Source organism: Primulina tabacum, chromosome 12 (genome assembly GCF_025594145.1).
Source record: "Primulina tabacum isolate GXHZ01 chromosome 12, ASM2559414v2, whole genome shotgun sequence".
NCBI classification, from domain to species: Eukaryota; Viridiplantae; Streptophyta; class Magnoliopsida; order Lamiales; family Gesneriaceae; genus Primulina; species Primulina tabacum.
This window is the reverse complement of record NC_134561.1, coordinates 27,337,539-27,353,212: the sequence shown is the minus strand read 5'-3', so window position 1 is coordinate 27,353,212 and position 15,674 is coordinate 27,337,539. Positions and strand designations below refer to the sequence as shown.

At 37.6% G+C, this 15,674-nt stretch overlaps 2 protein-coding genes across 2 annotated transcripts; one reads left to right on the top strand and one right to left on the bottom strand.

The window, feature by feature from the left end:
* Positions 1 to 6,074: 6,074 nt before the first annotated feature.
* Positions 6,075 to 6,581, bottom strand: LOC142520302 (uncharacterized). The gene has a single exon (XM_075623305.1). It carries the CDS (start codon positions 6,579 to 6,581, stop codon positions 6,075 to 6,077), a length of 507 nt encoding a protein of 168 aa, XP_075479420.1.
* A 2,531-nt stretch (positions 6,582 to 9,112) lies between these two features.
* LOC142520301 (uncharacterized) lies at positions 9,113 to 10,707 on the top strand. The gene is made up of 2 exons (XM_075623304.1): positions 9,113 to 10,392; positions 10,692 to 10,707. The coding sequence occupies exons 1-2, from the start codon at positions 9,113 to 9,115 to the stop codon at positions 10,705 to 10,707; spliced, it is 1,296 nt and encodes a 431-aa protein (XP_075479419.1).
* The last annotated feature ends 4,967 nt before the right edge of the window (positions 10,708 to 15,674 follow it).

The window sequence follows — 15,674 nt, the reverse complement described above, 5'->3', positions numbered from 1 at the left end:
GGCCAAATATGCCAAGGTTTGACATAGACCGTTGGTATTTGAGGCAGGAGACTGAATATTCTTAAAGATTTCACTTTTCAGAGGAGTTGTCAGATTGGGCAAGAAAGGGAAGTTGTCTCCCCATTATATTGGGCTGTATGAGATTCTCGAGAAGATAGGAGATCGTATCTATCGACTCGTATTACCGCCTTCTTTTTCGGAGATACCTGATATTTTCATGTATTGTTATTGAGAAGATATATGTCCGATGCTTCACATGTTATTCAGCCAGATGAGGAAGAACTGGATAAAACATTGAGTTATTTCGAGTTGTATTATGATATTATACTTCTTGAATTATTATTCCAGATTGAAATCGGAAATCGTGAAGAAGAGCCGCTCAGAACAAAGACTATTCCGCTTATAGAAGTTCAGTGAGGTTATTATGGTATCGAAGAAATTACCTGAGAAACATAATCTAATATAAGACAAAGATTTAAGAATTGTTTCCTTGCGGTAAGTTTTATGATTAACTTCAGTTATACATTTCTTCCTAGTATGATAAGATTACCTATGATATGAATTGACTGACTGTGATTTCGAGGACGAAATCGAATCTTGGGGGGGAGAAATGTAAGGCCTGAGATTTTATCTTGTTAATCTGAAATGATTTGGTGATAATTTATATGATCATAGACGGGCCATTCTGAGACCAGATTGGGCAAAGCATATGAAAAGTACAAATTTTGGACAGAAGTTTTGGCGCCTGGGTGGTAGTTTTTGACCGCTCGAGCGCCATTGAATAATGCAAGAAGCCCGAGCACCCTGCGCCCGGGCGGTAAGTTTTAACCGCCCGAGAGCCGAGCGAGCGCCCAGGCGGAAATTTATGACCGCCCGAGCGCCAACCGAGATTCAAGAAAATAGACACGTATCTTACACATGCAAGTGGAGGTATAGATATATATAAATCCTTCTTTTCTCAGAATTCTAAAGGAGAAAAACGAGAAAGAAAGGACCGAAGCTCCCAGGAAGAAATCCTTACGCCTTTTCATAGTGTAGATTTGTGATTTTGTATGATCCGTCCGTTAGACTTTCAATCCGACTTCAGTACTGAGTTTCTATCGACGAGAGCTTTAACTGGACGTAAGTTTTTATTACGTTTTGATATGATTTTAAATTATGATACTTCTAGAATCAGATATGATTGATATATGTTGTTCTTGACATAGTAGACATCGTATAATCGAAAGCGAATCGAAAAACATACTGTTTATGCAATTGTTATGAATTTTCAGAGTTGATTTGATTGTGATTAGACCTATTATATATCAGAATTATGTTGTTATCGATTATGAGATGTTGGGATTGATATCTGATTGATACTGTATCGCTGGGTATATTGATATTATTCAGATTTGGATCAGATGAGTTGTTGATTCATATATACTGATATTGTATTGTCGGTATTGCGGGCTTGTACAGATTTGAGATTATGATCTGTTATTGTTGAGATTATGGGTTTTACTGATATTGATTATGAGTCGTGTTATTATATCTGTGATGTTGAGATTGACGGGGTTATCGAGATTGTATTGTTATGCCGTAGAAACATCAGTAGATTGACACTGAGCAGATGCAGTATTGATTTAGATTATATCGTTACATCGTAGACATTAATCAGATTATGTCGTGATTTGAGTATTGATCAGAACAGATCTTGAATTGAGTTGTACATTGACACCGTATATTTGATATTGTCATTACCAGATTGAATATGGACAGAGTGGAATTAGAGACTTCGACTTTTTCAGACCGAGAAGAGAAAGGTATAAATTAATGTTGATTCGGGATAGCACAACTCGAGTTTGATTTGACTTGAGTTTCCCAAAATCACATACTTTATCTTTTTGCATTGATATTTTCAATTGATAAGTTTGATATGTCTAGGCTATGGATGTATAGTCTAGTTAGTATGTGTTGTGATGAGTCAGTGGCAGGACATGCCAGGGCGGATAGGCCTCGTCTTTGGCAGGATATGCCAAGACACCAGACGTTTGATCATATTGATAGTGCATAGGAGTGGAGCAACTTCTATAGAGAGATTCAATATGGACAGGACCAAAGTCCGTAATAAGAACGTCCTGCCACCACGATCGGGAGAGTAGGTGGGAGATTGTTGCATTCTTATTCAGATCGGGATCCCTAGATTAGGAATGAGTTGAGTCAGAGTCTCTGAGTCACAGAGCGTGATTTACAGCTTGATATTGATTCATGTTTTCTGATTTTGATACATGTTCAGAGTGTGATTTACAGTTTGATATTGATTCATGTTTTTGACTGTGATACATGTTATAAATATCTGCTTCATACTCTTATATCTGTTTATATGAAATGCATGTATACATGGTCTATACTTGGAATATAATTCTCACCGGAGTTATCCGGCTGTTGTCTTGTTTGTATGTGTGCATGACAATAGGTGGGACAGCACCAGGGTCAAGACAAGAACGAGAGAGGACTAGTTTAGCGTGGAGATTCGGACCCAGAAGTAGATCTGTTTCATTAACTGACATGTAGTGAATGAATAGTAGTCGTTATGATTTACTTTGGTACATGACTTGTACTTAGATCTGGATACTGATCTTGTAAATGAAATAAGATTTATTTAATATGTTTCCGCTTTTGTATTTAAAAAAAAAAATTAGACCCTGTTTATTTAATTGTTTTAATTATTTCCAAAGAAGATTAAGAACTGAATTAGCGTCCGGGTCCCCACACGGGCGATCATTTTCTACCACTCGACGCCACATGTTCTGCCTCGGCGCACTGCTTAATCAAAGATCTCTCCAGAAACAGCTCTTCCCTTCATAATTTGAAAACATGGTAAACATGAAGGTTGTAGCCCTATGTCTTGGCTTGAATCTCCATCGGTTTCATGTCATTTGGAGGTTTGAGTAAAATGTTATGCTTATTTTCCTAACATGTGTCAGTGAGGGAATGACGGTATACACGACACACTTCGGGGCACTTTTGGCTTGTCTTCCACAATGATTTGGACAAAACCCAAAACATGAAAGTTGTAGCATTATATCTTAGCTTTTTAATGGTTATCGCCTCACACAATTTGGAGCAATATTCAAATGATTATGCTAAAACTCGTAAGAACTACCATATTTTTATCTCATTTCCTACCAAATTCATTACACCACTTTTACCTACACATCTTACTATCACTATTTAAACACATATTCATTCTCAATACACCATGGAAAATCTAGAAGTCATATTCAATCTCAATATCAATACCTCAATCAACATGTAAAACCTAACAAGCTAAATAACTACATATTAAATGACATAAACGCATTATTATCGTTTGTACGAGTAACCGGGCATTACGATTCTCCCCTCCTTCAAAGAATTTCGTCCTCAAAATTTGACGTACCATATAGTTCAGCATATCTCTATTGAATCTCGTCTTCTCGCTCCCAAGTTGCTTCTTCAATTGCATGATTGCGCCATAACAGTTTCACCAAGGATATTTCCTTGCCTCGTAACACTTTTGATTTCCTATCGAGAATTTGGACTGCTCTTCTTCATACGAGAGATTCGATGCTAGCTCAAATGGTTCGTAATGAAGAACGTGAGAAGGATTGGCCGAATATTTTCGTAGCAAGGAAACGTGAAAAACGTTATGAACATTTGACAAATTCGGTGGTAAAGCAACTCGGTAGGCCATGTCTCCTATTCTTTCCAAGATGTCAAATGGACCGATATATCTTGGACTCAATTTTCCCTTCTTACCAAAATGCAAAATGCCCTTCAATGGTGAAATTTTTACAAATACATGTTCACCGACCTTAAATTCCAGTCGATGATGTCGCACATCAGCATAGATTTTCTGTCGGCTCTGGGCAGTGTGCATTCTTTCCCTGATCTTAGTTACCAATTCAGCTGTCTGTTGTACCAATTCAGGGCCTAATAATTTTCTTTCTCCTACTTCATCCCAATGTACCGGAGAGCGACATTTTCAACCATATAATGCAGTATATGGTGCCATTTCAATTATTGACTGATAGCTATTGTTATATGTTAACTCAGGCAACAGTAGTTTACTATCCCAACTGCATGGAAAATCAATAGTACAGGCCCTCAACATATCTTCTAAGATCTGATTTACTCGTTCAAATTGTCCATCAGTTTGAGGGTGGAATGCCGTACTAAATGACAATCGAGTTCCCATAGTATGATGTAAACTCTTCCAAAAGACATAAATTTGGGATCTCTATCAGATACAATCGACACTGGGATGCCATGAAGTCTCACTATCTATTTGATATATTCTTCAGCATATTGATTCATCGTGTATGTGGTTTTCAAAGAAAGAAAGTGAGCTGATTTCGTAAATCGATCCACAATAACCTATATAGCATTGAATCCTCTTTGTGTTCTTGGCAAACCAAGGATGAAATCCATAGTGATATGTTCTCATTTCCATTCAGGAATAGGCAATGGTTTCAAGAGTTCTGCTAGTATTTGATATTCAGTCTTGACCTATTGACAAGTTAGACATTGTGCAACAAATTGAGCAATGTCCTTTTTCATACCTGGCCACCAAAATAATGGTTTCAAATCCTTAAACATTTTTGTGCCTGCTGTATGGATCGAGTAGGATGTAGCATGAGCATCAGTAAGAATGTCAGTTTTGATCGTTCCTTGTTTTGGCACACATAATCTACCCCGATATATCCAATTTCCTTTTTCATTCAATTCAAAATTCCGATATCTTTTTTCCTCATCTCGCTGTCTCAAGTGCTGTAATTCATTATATGCACCTTGTTCGAACTTAATCCTGTCTGCAAGTGTTGGTCGAACCATGAGGGATGATAACTGGATTGCAGCTCCCCTTGGAATAACATCAATCTTTAAGTTATGTAAATCCCGTAAAATTTGTTCTTGTACTTGCATTGTGGAAATAGAACTGGATTTTTGACCTAACGCATCTGCAACAACATTGGCTTTACCTGGATGATAATTAATAACACAATCATAATCTTTCACCAATTCTAACCAACGTCGTTGTCTTATAATCAGTTCTTTTTGTGTGAATAAATATTTCAAACTCTTGTGGTTCGTTTATATTTTACACCGTTAACCATACAGATAATGGCGCCATATTTTCAACTCAAATACCACTGCTGCCAGTTCTAAATCATGTGTGGGATAGCTCTTTTCATATTATTTCAATTGTCTTGAAGCATAAGCAATGACCATCCCGTGATGCACTAAAACTGCTCCTAAACCTTGTTTCGAAACATCACTGTATACAACAAAATCTCCTGGTCCTTCTGGTATCACAAGGACCGGTGCTGATGTCAATTTTGTTTTTAACTCTTGAAAACTGCTATTACATGCTTCATTCCATACAAAGTTTACATTCTTTCGAGTTAAAGCAGTCAAAGACAATGCTATCTAAGAAAATCCCGCTATAAACCGACGGTAATAACCAGCTAACCCAAGAAAACTATGTACCTCAGTAACAGTAGTTGGTCTTAGCCAGTTATTTACAGCTTCAATCTTACTTGGATCCACTGATATTCCTTCTTTTGAGATGATTTGTCCGAAGAATGCTACTTGTTCAACCTCAAAATTCACATTTCTTCCATTTAGCATACAAATGTTGATTTTTCAAAGTCTGCAAAACTAGGTTCATATGTTCTCGATGCTCCTCTACAGTTCGTGAGTAGATGAGAATATTATCTATAAACACAATCACGAACTTGTCTAGAAATGGATTGAAAATTCTTTTCATTAAATCCATAAAAGCTGCTGGTGCATTTGTTATCCAAATGGCATTACAAGAAATTCATAATGCCCAAACCTCGTTCGAAAGCAGTCTTTGAAATATCATCTGACTTTACTTTTAGTTGATGATAGGTTGATCGTAAATCAATCTTCGAAAAGATAGCAGCTCCTTGTAATTGATTAAACAAATCATCAATTCTGGGGAGTGGATATCTGTTTTTAGTTGTCACCTTATTCAACTCCCGATAATCAATACATAGACGAAGGGTACCGTCTTTCTTTTTCAAAAATTAAACAGGTGCACCCCACGATGAAAAGCTTGGTCTAATTAATACTTTATCAAGTAACTCCTGTAACTGTTTTTTCAATTCTTTCATTTCTGTAGGGGCTAATAAATAAGTAGCTTTTGAGATCGGATGAGTTCCCGTCACAACATCAATCACAAATTCGATCTCTATATCTGGGGGTAAGCCTGTTACATCATCAGGAAATACCTCTAGAAATTCAAAAAAAACATATGTATCTTTTAATTCACGAACATGTGAGTCAATAGTTAACACATATGCAAAATATCCTTGACACCCCTTCTGTAGTAATTTACATGCCTTCATGCAAGATATTATCCGAAGAGGTAAGGATATATCTGCAATTGCTACTGTGAATGGCTCAGCTCCTAATGGTGCAAACTTGATCATCTTCATGCCACAGTCAATAGTAACTCTGTACTTCGAGAGCCAATCCATTCCCAGTATCACATCAAAATCAATCATGTTCAGAACTAATAAATCGGCATACATCTGATGGCCTTAGACATATATTGGACACCCTCGCACAATCTGATATGTCTGTAATTCTTGCCCGGAATGTAAAGCTATGGCGAGTTGTGTCTCTGTTGTACTTTCTGTAATGCCTAGTCTCCTTACAAACGATTCCGAAATAAAGGAATGCGTGGCTCCTAAGTCAAGTAAAACTATAAGGACCATGTATCGTATTAACCTAAATCCTATGTTGATTATCGATAATTTATGAAATTGTCATGTGATTATGTGTATGATGTATATTATGACAATGAAAGTGAGAAAATAGGTGGTGAGGATGAAAGATTGTATTAGAAATTGATTTGTATTTGAAACGTGTGATGAACCGCAACAGAAAAGTGACACCTGTTATGGTTTTTAGCATAATTAATTGAGTATTAGTGTAATGCCCGGTTACTCGTACAAATGATAATAATGTGTTTATGTCGTTTACCATGTAGTTCTTTAACTCATTAGATTTCACGTGATGATTGATGTATCAATATTGAGATTGAACATGATTTTTATATTGTCTATGGTGTTTTGAGAATTATTATGTGTCTAAATAATGATAGTAAGATGAATAGGTAGAAGTAGTGTAATGAAGTTGGTATAGCAATGCAGGAAATGAGATGAAATTACGGCAGTTCTTACGGGTTTTAGCATAATTATTTGAATATTGATTCAAATTGTGTGAGGCTCAACCATTAGAAAGCTAAGATATAATGCTACAATTTTCATGTTTTGGGTTTTGTCCAAATCATAAGGGAAGACAAGCCAAAAGCGTCCCGAAATTTATCGTGTGTATCGTCAATCCTACAATGACACATTTTGGTAGATTGAGCATAACATTTTACTCAGACCTTGAAATGACCTGAAACAAATTGGAGATTCAAGCCAAGACATAGAGCTACAACTTTCATGTTTAACACTTTTTCAGATTATTAATGGAAGAGCCGTTTTTGGAGCAATCATTGATGAAGCAGTGCGTAGAGGCAAAATATGTGGCGCCAGAGCGGTACAAAATTACCGCCCGAGCGCCGGTGCTTGAAAACTTCACCTTTTGGGCAGTAAGTTCCGCGCTCGAGCGGTAATATATTACCGCCCGAGCGCCGCCTTGCATAGGAAAAGATAAGTTTCGAAATCCTTAAGCTTCTTAACCACTTCTTCAACCTCTTTTACAGCATAAACTCAAGAGAAACAAGTAACCTCTCTCTCAAAAAGTCCTTTTCTTCTTCTCCTTCATCATTTTGAGGTTAGAAGTTCATTCTCTATCACAAGAACATCATAGCGGTGTAAGTTTTCTTCTCTTTTAGTTGTTTTACATGTAGAGGAGTGATTTTCACCTAGCATATACATAGTGATGGGTTTATTGATGTATTTGACAGTATAGGAGCGAGAAACACCGTCTCAAACCAGTGTTCTTAATCTTGGACTGTAAGTTGGCATGTTATTGAAGTAATACATGAGTAATATTATGATTTCAAATACTTCCCATTGATTATTGCTATATGTACATTGTTAGTATCTTATTGATGAAAACATAGCACCATATTCCATTGTTATGTAATAAATATGTAAGAAACTCATGAATATTGATGATGAGTGCTATGTTATGAACATAAACATGAACATGAAAGGAAAAGGACTGATTTTAACATGATATAGAGCTTGTTGACATCATGGGTGGTTTTAAGCCCACCAAACCTATTGGCCAATATATGTTCATGTGGCGTGGGGTTGCCAAAGGTTGCTCCCTGAAGTCCAACACAGCAGTAGCTATATAATAAAGCAAGCACGGTAGTACAGGTCAACTAATGAGGCTCAAGTACAAAAATGAACATGAATATATGCTATGATATGATATGGTTTAAAGATTCATTGTTGTCACGACTTGATATGTATGTTCCTTCGACGCATATTGATACGTACAAGTGCCAACTTATTGAGTTTTATAAACTCACGTAGCTCATGTATTACAGGATCAGGTAGTGAAGATGCATAGGATGCTGATTCGCCAATGGATGCTTGTGACGTGCCTCACCTCGACAAGAACCGGGACTTCTTATTGTATAGCCTCCGCATATGTATTATAATGCATTTGATGTCAGGGTTTGAAACAAATTTTACGATGTTTATGCCTATGTATATAATAATACAGAATATATTTTGTATGTCAAAATACGATTATATGTACGTGTTATTGTTGTTGATTGAGTTGTTGGTATAAAAAAAATATAGGGACATCATGCCAAAATTTTTATAAACCGTCAAATTGATGCCCCTTATTTGAATTGCTTCATTAATATAGGTATATCATACAAATCCTATTTTGATAATGTAAATATTTTAAGTATAGAGTAAGGGTGTGACATTTTAGAGTGGTATCAGAGCCCACGGTTCTTCGACAGGGAAGACACTGCACTTCATCCATACATGGGGAACTCGGCAAGTAAGTATCTTTGTATCACATAGTTTATGCAAAGTTATGTGTTTTAACGTGACCTATATGTAGGTCAAGATAAGCGACGATGCCACCGAAATGTAAAGTACGTGAAGGAATGTCATCTAAGGGCAAGGCCCTAGCAGTAGAAGGTGGGGGCAGTGCGCCACGACCTGTAGATCATTTTGCTCAATTGCTCCAACAACAAGCGAAAGTCCATGGGGAACAGATACATCAATTACTTGAGATGCAACGGACTACTCATGAGCAGGCACACGCACAAGCCATGCTACCCAGACAAGGACCTATTCAAACAGATGTGTATGATCGTTTTCAACGTATGAATCCTCCGGAATTCATGGGAAGCACCGATCTTACAGTAGCAGAAGAATGTATTAAATCATTGGAGTCCATCTTCTCCTACCTTCATATGGAAGATGCAGACAAAGTAACGTGTGCCTTATTTTTATTAACAAAGCATGCAAGAATATGGTGGGAGAGTGCAAGGGTGGCATTACCTACGATACCATTGACTTGTGAAACTTTCAAAACCGTGTTTTACAACAAGTATTTCAGTAAAGATGTATGCACCAAGAAAGTCAGTGATTTCCTTAATCTGAAGCAAAGAATCATGTCAATGGCGGAATACATACAACAATTCGAGGTTGGAGTCCAATATGTACCATATATTGCACATGATTACACAAGTAAGGGCGAACACTTCATGCGGGGACTTCGCTCTGAAAGTAAACGAGATGTACGGATGTCGAAAGTTTCTACATATGGGGAGATAGTGGACAGAGCACTTATGGCAGAACATGATGAACAAGAAATTGACAGAGACAGGCAACAGCAAAGGCAGCAGCACTTTCAAAAGAGACAAGGAACAGCACAAGGCAAAAAAACCGATAGCATAGGTACTCGACCAGAGGAACCTCGTGGCAAGGGTCCCCCTCCACGTAAAGAACAAGACAGACCACCTTGTCCAAAATGTGGCAAACTTTATGGCGGCGAATATATGCAAGGTTCCAATGTTTGTTATCATTGCAAAAAGCCAGGGCATCTGGCCAGGAATTGTCCAGGGAGTTCTGATAAAGTACAGGGACGCATTTTTTCGATGACCAAAGAGAAAGTGGATGCGGATACATCGATGATTACCGGTATGTTCTTGATTTCTGGTATTACTGCTATTGTTTTACTAGATTCAAGAGCAACGCATTCCTTTATTTCGGAATCGTTTGTAAGGAGACTAGGCATTACAGCAAGCACAACAGAGACACAACTAGCCATAGCCTTACCTTCCGGGCAAGAATTACAGACATATGAGATTGTGCGAGGGTGTCCAATATATGTCCAAGGCCATCAGATGTATGCTGAATTGATAGTTTTTAAAATGACCGATTTTGATGTGATATTGGGAATGGATTGGCTCTCGAAGTACAGAGTTACTATTGATTCTGGCATAAAAATGATCAAGTTTGCACCAGTAGGAGCTGAACCATTCACAGTAGCAAGTGCAGGTATATCCTTACCTCTTCGGATAATCTCTTGTATGAAGGCTTGTAAATTATTACAGAAGAAGTGTCAAGGTTATTTAGCATCTATTTTAGTTATTGACCCACATGTTTGTGAGTTAAAAGATATAGATGTTGTTTGTGAATTTCCAGAGGTATTTCTCGATGATGTTATAGGCTTACACCTAGATAGAGAGATCGAATTTGTAATTTATGTTGTGGCAGGAACTCATCCGATCTCAAAATCTCCTTATCGATTAGCTCCTACAGAAATGAAAGAATTGAAAGAACAGTTACAGGAGTTGCTTAATAAAGGGTTTATTAGACCTAGCTTTTCATCGTGGGGTGCACCTGTTTTGTTTGTGAAAAAGAAAGATGGTACCCGGTTACTCATACAAATGATAATAATGTGTTTATGTCGTTTATCATGTAGTTCTTTAACTCATTAGATTTCACGTGATGATTGAGGTATAAATATTGAGATTGAACATGATTTTTATATTGTCTATGGTGTTTTGAGAATCATTATGTGTCTAAATAATGATATTAAGATGAGTAGGTGGAAGTAGTGTAATGAAGTTGGTATCGCAATGCAGGAAATGAGATGAAATTACGGCAGTCCTTACGGGTTTTAGCATAATGATTTGAATATTAATCCAAATTGTGTGTGGCCACAACCATTAGAAAGATAAGATATAATGCAACAACTTTCATGTTTCGGGTTTTGTCCAAATCATTAGGAAAGAGAAGCCAAAAGCGACCCGAAGTTTGTCGTGTGTATCGTCATTTCTACAATGACACATTTTGGTAGATTGAGCATAACATTTTACTCAGACCTTGAAATGACCTGAAACAAATCGGAGATTCAAGCCAAGACTTAGAGCTACAACTTTCATGTTTAACACTTTTTCAGATTATTAGAGCCGTTTCAGGAGCAATCATTGATGAAGCAGTGCGTAGAGGCAGAATATGTAGCGCCCGAGCGGTAGAAAATTATCGCCAAAGCGCCGATGCTTGAAAACTTCACCTTTTGGGCAGTAAGTTCCGCGCTCGAGCGGTAATATATTACCGCCCGTGTAATGCCCGAGATTTTATACCGTGTTAAATTACGATTATTGATTTTTAATCGAGATAATTATGAAAGGGCTAACCGAGACACGAAATGAGATCGCGTGTGAAAATTGATGTGTGAGGACAGTAGCATCGGCGCACATGCGCGACCGGATGCGCGCACATGCGCCAAACAGGCAGAAGACCTCGCGCATATGCGCGGAAGATGTCGCGCATATACGCGAAGCCTATGCGAGTAACTCCAGAGAGTCTCGCGCATATGCGCGGAGACGAGTCGCGCATATGCGTGAGGCGATGTGCAGGATACGCGCGGAGACCGAGTGTCTCGCGCATATGCGCCGATTGGGGTCGCGCATATGCGCGAGACGTGCAGTAGGCACACCGAGCCACTTGGCTTATTGCATGTGCGTGGATGTATATATATATATATGTACATCTTAATTCTTCAGACAAGAAGAAGAAATGAAAAGAGAGAAACGAAGAAGCTCCGAAAATCCTTACGCCTTTTGTGAGAAATCCGTCCGTTTGTTTTTGAATCCGACTTCAGTACTGTGTTCTTATCGACGTAGGCTACAACTGGACGTAAGTTTTGTTACGTTTAGACATGATTTGAAATTATGATATTGTCAGAATTGAATATGAATCAGATATAGTGTTTCTGCTACAGTAGACATTGTATAATTGAAGTCAGATTAAAGAATAGACTGTTTACACAATTGTTATGATTTTCGAAAGATATTGATTGAGATTTGATATCAGAGTTGTGTTATTACTGATATTAAGTGTACCGATATTAAGATTATGAATTGTATTGATACTGATTGTGAATTCTGGTAGTATCTCTGTGATGTTGAGATTGACGGGGTTATCGAGACTGTATCGTTATGCCGTCGAAACATCAGTTGATTTAGATTGATCAGATTCAGTAATGATTTCGATTGTATCGTGATATCATTGATATGAATTAGATTGTACCTTGTTCAGATATGGATCAGATTATATACCGATTTGAGTATTGATCAGAACGGGTCTTGAATTGAGTTATATACTGATATGTCATTTATGTGACTTGTCATTGCCAGACTTGGTATGGACAGATTGACATACAAGACTTCGTCTTCATCAGAGCGTGAAGAGAAAGGTATAAATAAATGTTGATTTGGGATTGCACAACTCGAGTTAGGTTTGACTTGAGTTTCCCAAAATCACATACTTTATTTTATTGCATTGATATTTGCAGATTATTAGATTGATATGTTTAGTCTATTGAATTATAGCAGAGCCAGAGTTTGAGTCTAGGGCAGATCAGCCTAGCCAGGGCAGAACCGCCGAGTCTTTTTCAGAACCGCGTAGACTCTAGACTTACGGTGTATCGATGAGCTTAGATGTAGATCGACGTCTATTGTAGACATTCGATACAGCATACCAAAGTCTAAATTACATCGGGATCCCTAGATTAGAATGAGAAATGAGTCGAGTCTTAGATATCGAGACTAGAACTTGATTACAGATTTGTATTAATTTATGTTTCGTAGATTACGATTCAGATATTAGTTACAGATTGGTATTGATACATGTTGGTTGATTATGCTACACGTGATAAGATATAATTCATGCTTTTATGTTAATTCAGTTAACTGCATATATACATTATTTATACTGGGATTTATTCTCACCGGAGTATTCGTCTGTTGTCTTGTTTGTACGTGTGCATGACAACAAGTGGGACAGGATCAGTGTCAAGAGGATGATGAGAGATCGAGATTAGAGTGGTGATTCCGGACTTGGATGTAGACTTGGTTTAATACTGGAAATTAGTAGTTGAACCTTAAACTAGCCGGAATAATTGTTGTACATTATTGTACTTTTATACTGAGATGTATATTAGCTAATTCCATTACGTTCCGCACTTACATTTTAAAGAAAAATTTTTAGACCATGTTTATCTTAATTGATAATTAAATCCCAAAGATGATTAAGATGATGATTAGCGTCCGGGTCCCCACAACAGGTGGTATCAGAGCGATAGATCCTTTAGATTGAGATAGAAGAGAATGAGCGGGGTAGATTGAGTTTTCTTTCATTGCATGTGATTGCTAGCATGAGATTTATTTTAATGTTGATTTACATTGTGTATGCTAGCATGAGATTATGTTTTACTGCTTTGAGATACATGGTTACCTGATTATCTGATTTGAGTTGGTATTATGTATTATTGAGTATGAATCAGATCTGATTCATGATCAGCAGTAAGATGATCAGAGAAAGATTGGAACAGATTTGTAGTATTTGAGTACTAATGTTTTGATAAGCAGATATACCTCCACGGAGAATTCCAGAATGGGGTAGTACTTCGACTGAACAGATAGATGTATCAGAAACTCAGATAGAAATACAGTTGAAAGAATTTCAGTTATTTCAGCCGCCGATTCTGAGTGGTACCGAGACGTCTGAAGATTGTGAGAACTGGTTTGACGACATAGAAATACTGTTTGATTTACTTGATTATTCAGATGAGCAGAGAATTAAACTGATATTCCACCAGTTACGATAGACTGCCAGAAGTTGGTGGATTACAAGTAAAAGAATGCTAGAACAGAGAGGTACAGTGATTTCGTGGGAAATATTCAGAACTGAATTTTATCGAAGATTTTTCTCAATTTCGTACCGAGAGGACAAGAAAGCAGAGTTTGAGAATTTGAGACAAGGTCAACTGGATATTGAAGAATATGTTGCTAAATTCTCTACTCTACTGCGTTTTGCTCCAAATATAATTGGGAATGATGAAGCCGTAGCGGATCAGTTCATCAGAGGATTGAACTCAGAAGTGGTTGTATTGATGAATATGCAGCGACCTTATCATTTTGCTGATGCCTTGAGTAAAGAGAAGAGAGCGGAGGTGAGTCTGATTAGACAACTAAAAAGGGTGTGTGCGATGCAACCCCAAACACAGCAATCCCCTCTCCGATTTGATCGCGGCAGCACGAGTGGAAAGCAAGATTTGCTGAAAGCTCGAAAGAAGCCATTCAAGAAGTTAGGGAGCGGACTGAGCGGTTCAACTAGCTCCAGTGGTTCCAGCCCAAGTTATGCTGGAATGTATTGCAGGATTTGCGGAGGGAGACATTCCACGGAGCAATGCCAGGGAGTGACTGGTAGTTGCCATATCTGTCGACAGTCTGGACATTTTGCAAGAGTCTGTCCACAGAGAGGTTCCCGCAGATTTCAGGGAGCTGGACCATCTGGTTGTGGTGATCGAGGAACAGACCCAAAGCACACTTGATGATATAGTGGCAGGTACTGTTCTTTTATAATTATATTGCATATGTATTGATATATACTCATGCATTTCTTATGATTATCTTTGACTGAGTTGCATTGATATATATATGGTATCTGTAGGGTCTGTATTTCCGTAGTATTAATTTTTGTACCTTCTGAGAAAGAAAAATTGATATCAGAGATTTCTGTGAAATATTGTATACTACAGTCATATGAGAATGAGACCGAGTTAAATTATGATGTACTTGTGTTTTCTGATTTGATTGCATTATTGACATTAATATGCTGAACAAGTACAGAACTATTATAGATTCCTTTCAGGAGAGTATAAGATTCAGACCAGATAGGGCTGATGAGTAGAGATTACACGGTAAGGATTCTAGATTTAGAATTCCTTTGATATCTGTGTGTTGTCTATGACTCGATCGATACTGAAAGGAACAGATGGTATCCTTATGTATTCAGTAGACATACTGAAGTCGAGTCTAGCATTGGCAGATTTGCCAAGTGATGTACGAGTTAGCTGATGTTTGCTCAGGCAAGATTTCAGATTTGCTTTATATCAGAAAAATAGATTTCAGAATTGAATTGAGACCCGGTACTGTTTATTGTTTTAGAATTCAGTACAGAATGATATTAAATGTCCAGAATGACACTGAATGAATTGAAAGAATTGAAAGATCAGTAGAAGAGTACCAACCAAGAGTTACATCTGATTTAGTCTTTCTCTTTGGCATGTTTCAGTATGTTCAGAGATATTCTGATGATTTCATGCTTGTTGTATCT

Coding starts and splice junctions, on each gene's coding strand:
- LOC142520302 (XM_075623305.1), bottom strand. CDS start 6,581: ATGTATGCCGATTTATTAGTTCTGAACATGATTGATTTTGATGTGATA.
- LOC142520301 (XM_075623304.1), top strand. CDS start 9,113: ATGCCACCGAAATGTAAAGTACGTGAAGGAATGTCATCTAAGGGCAAG.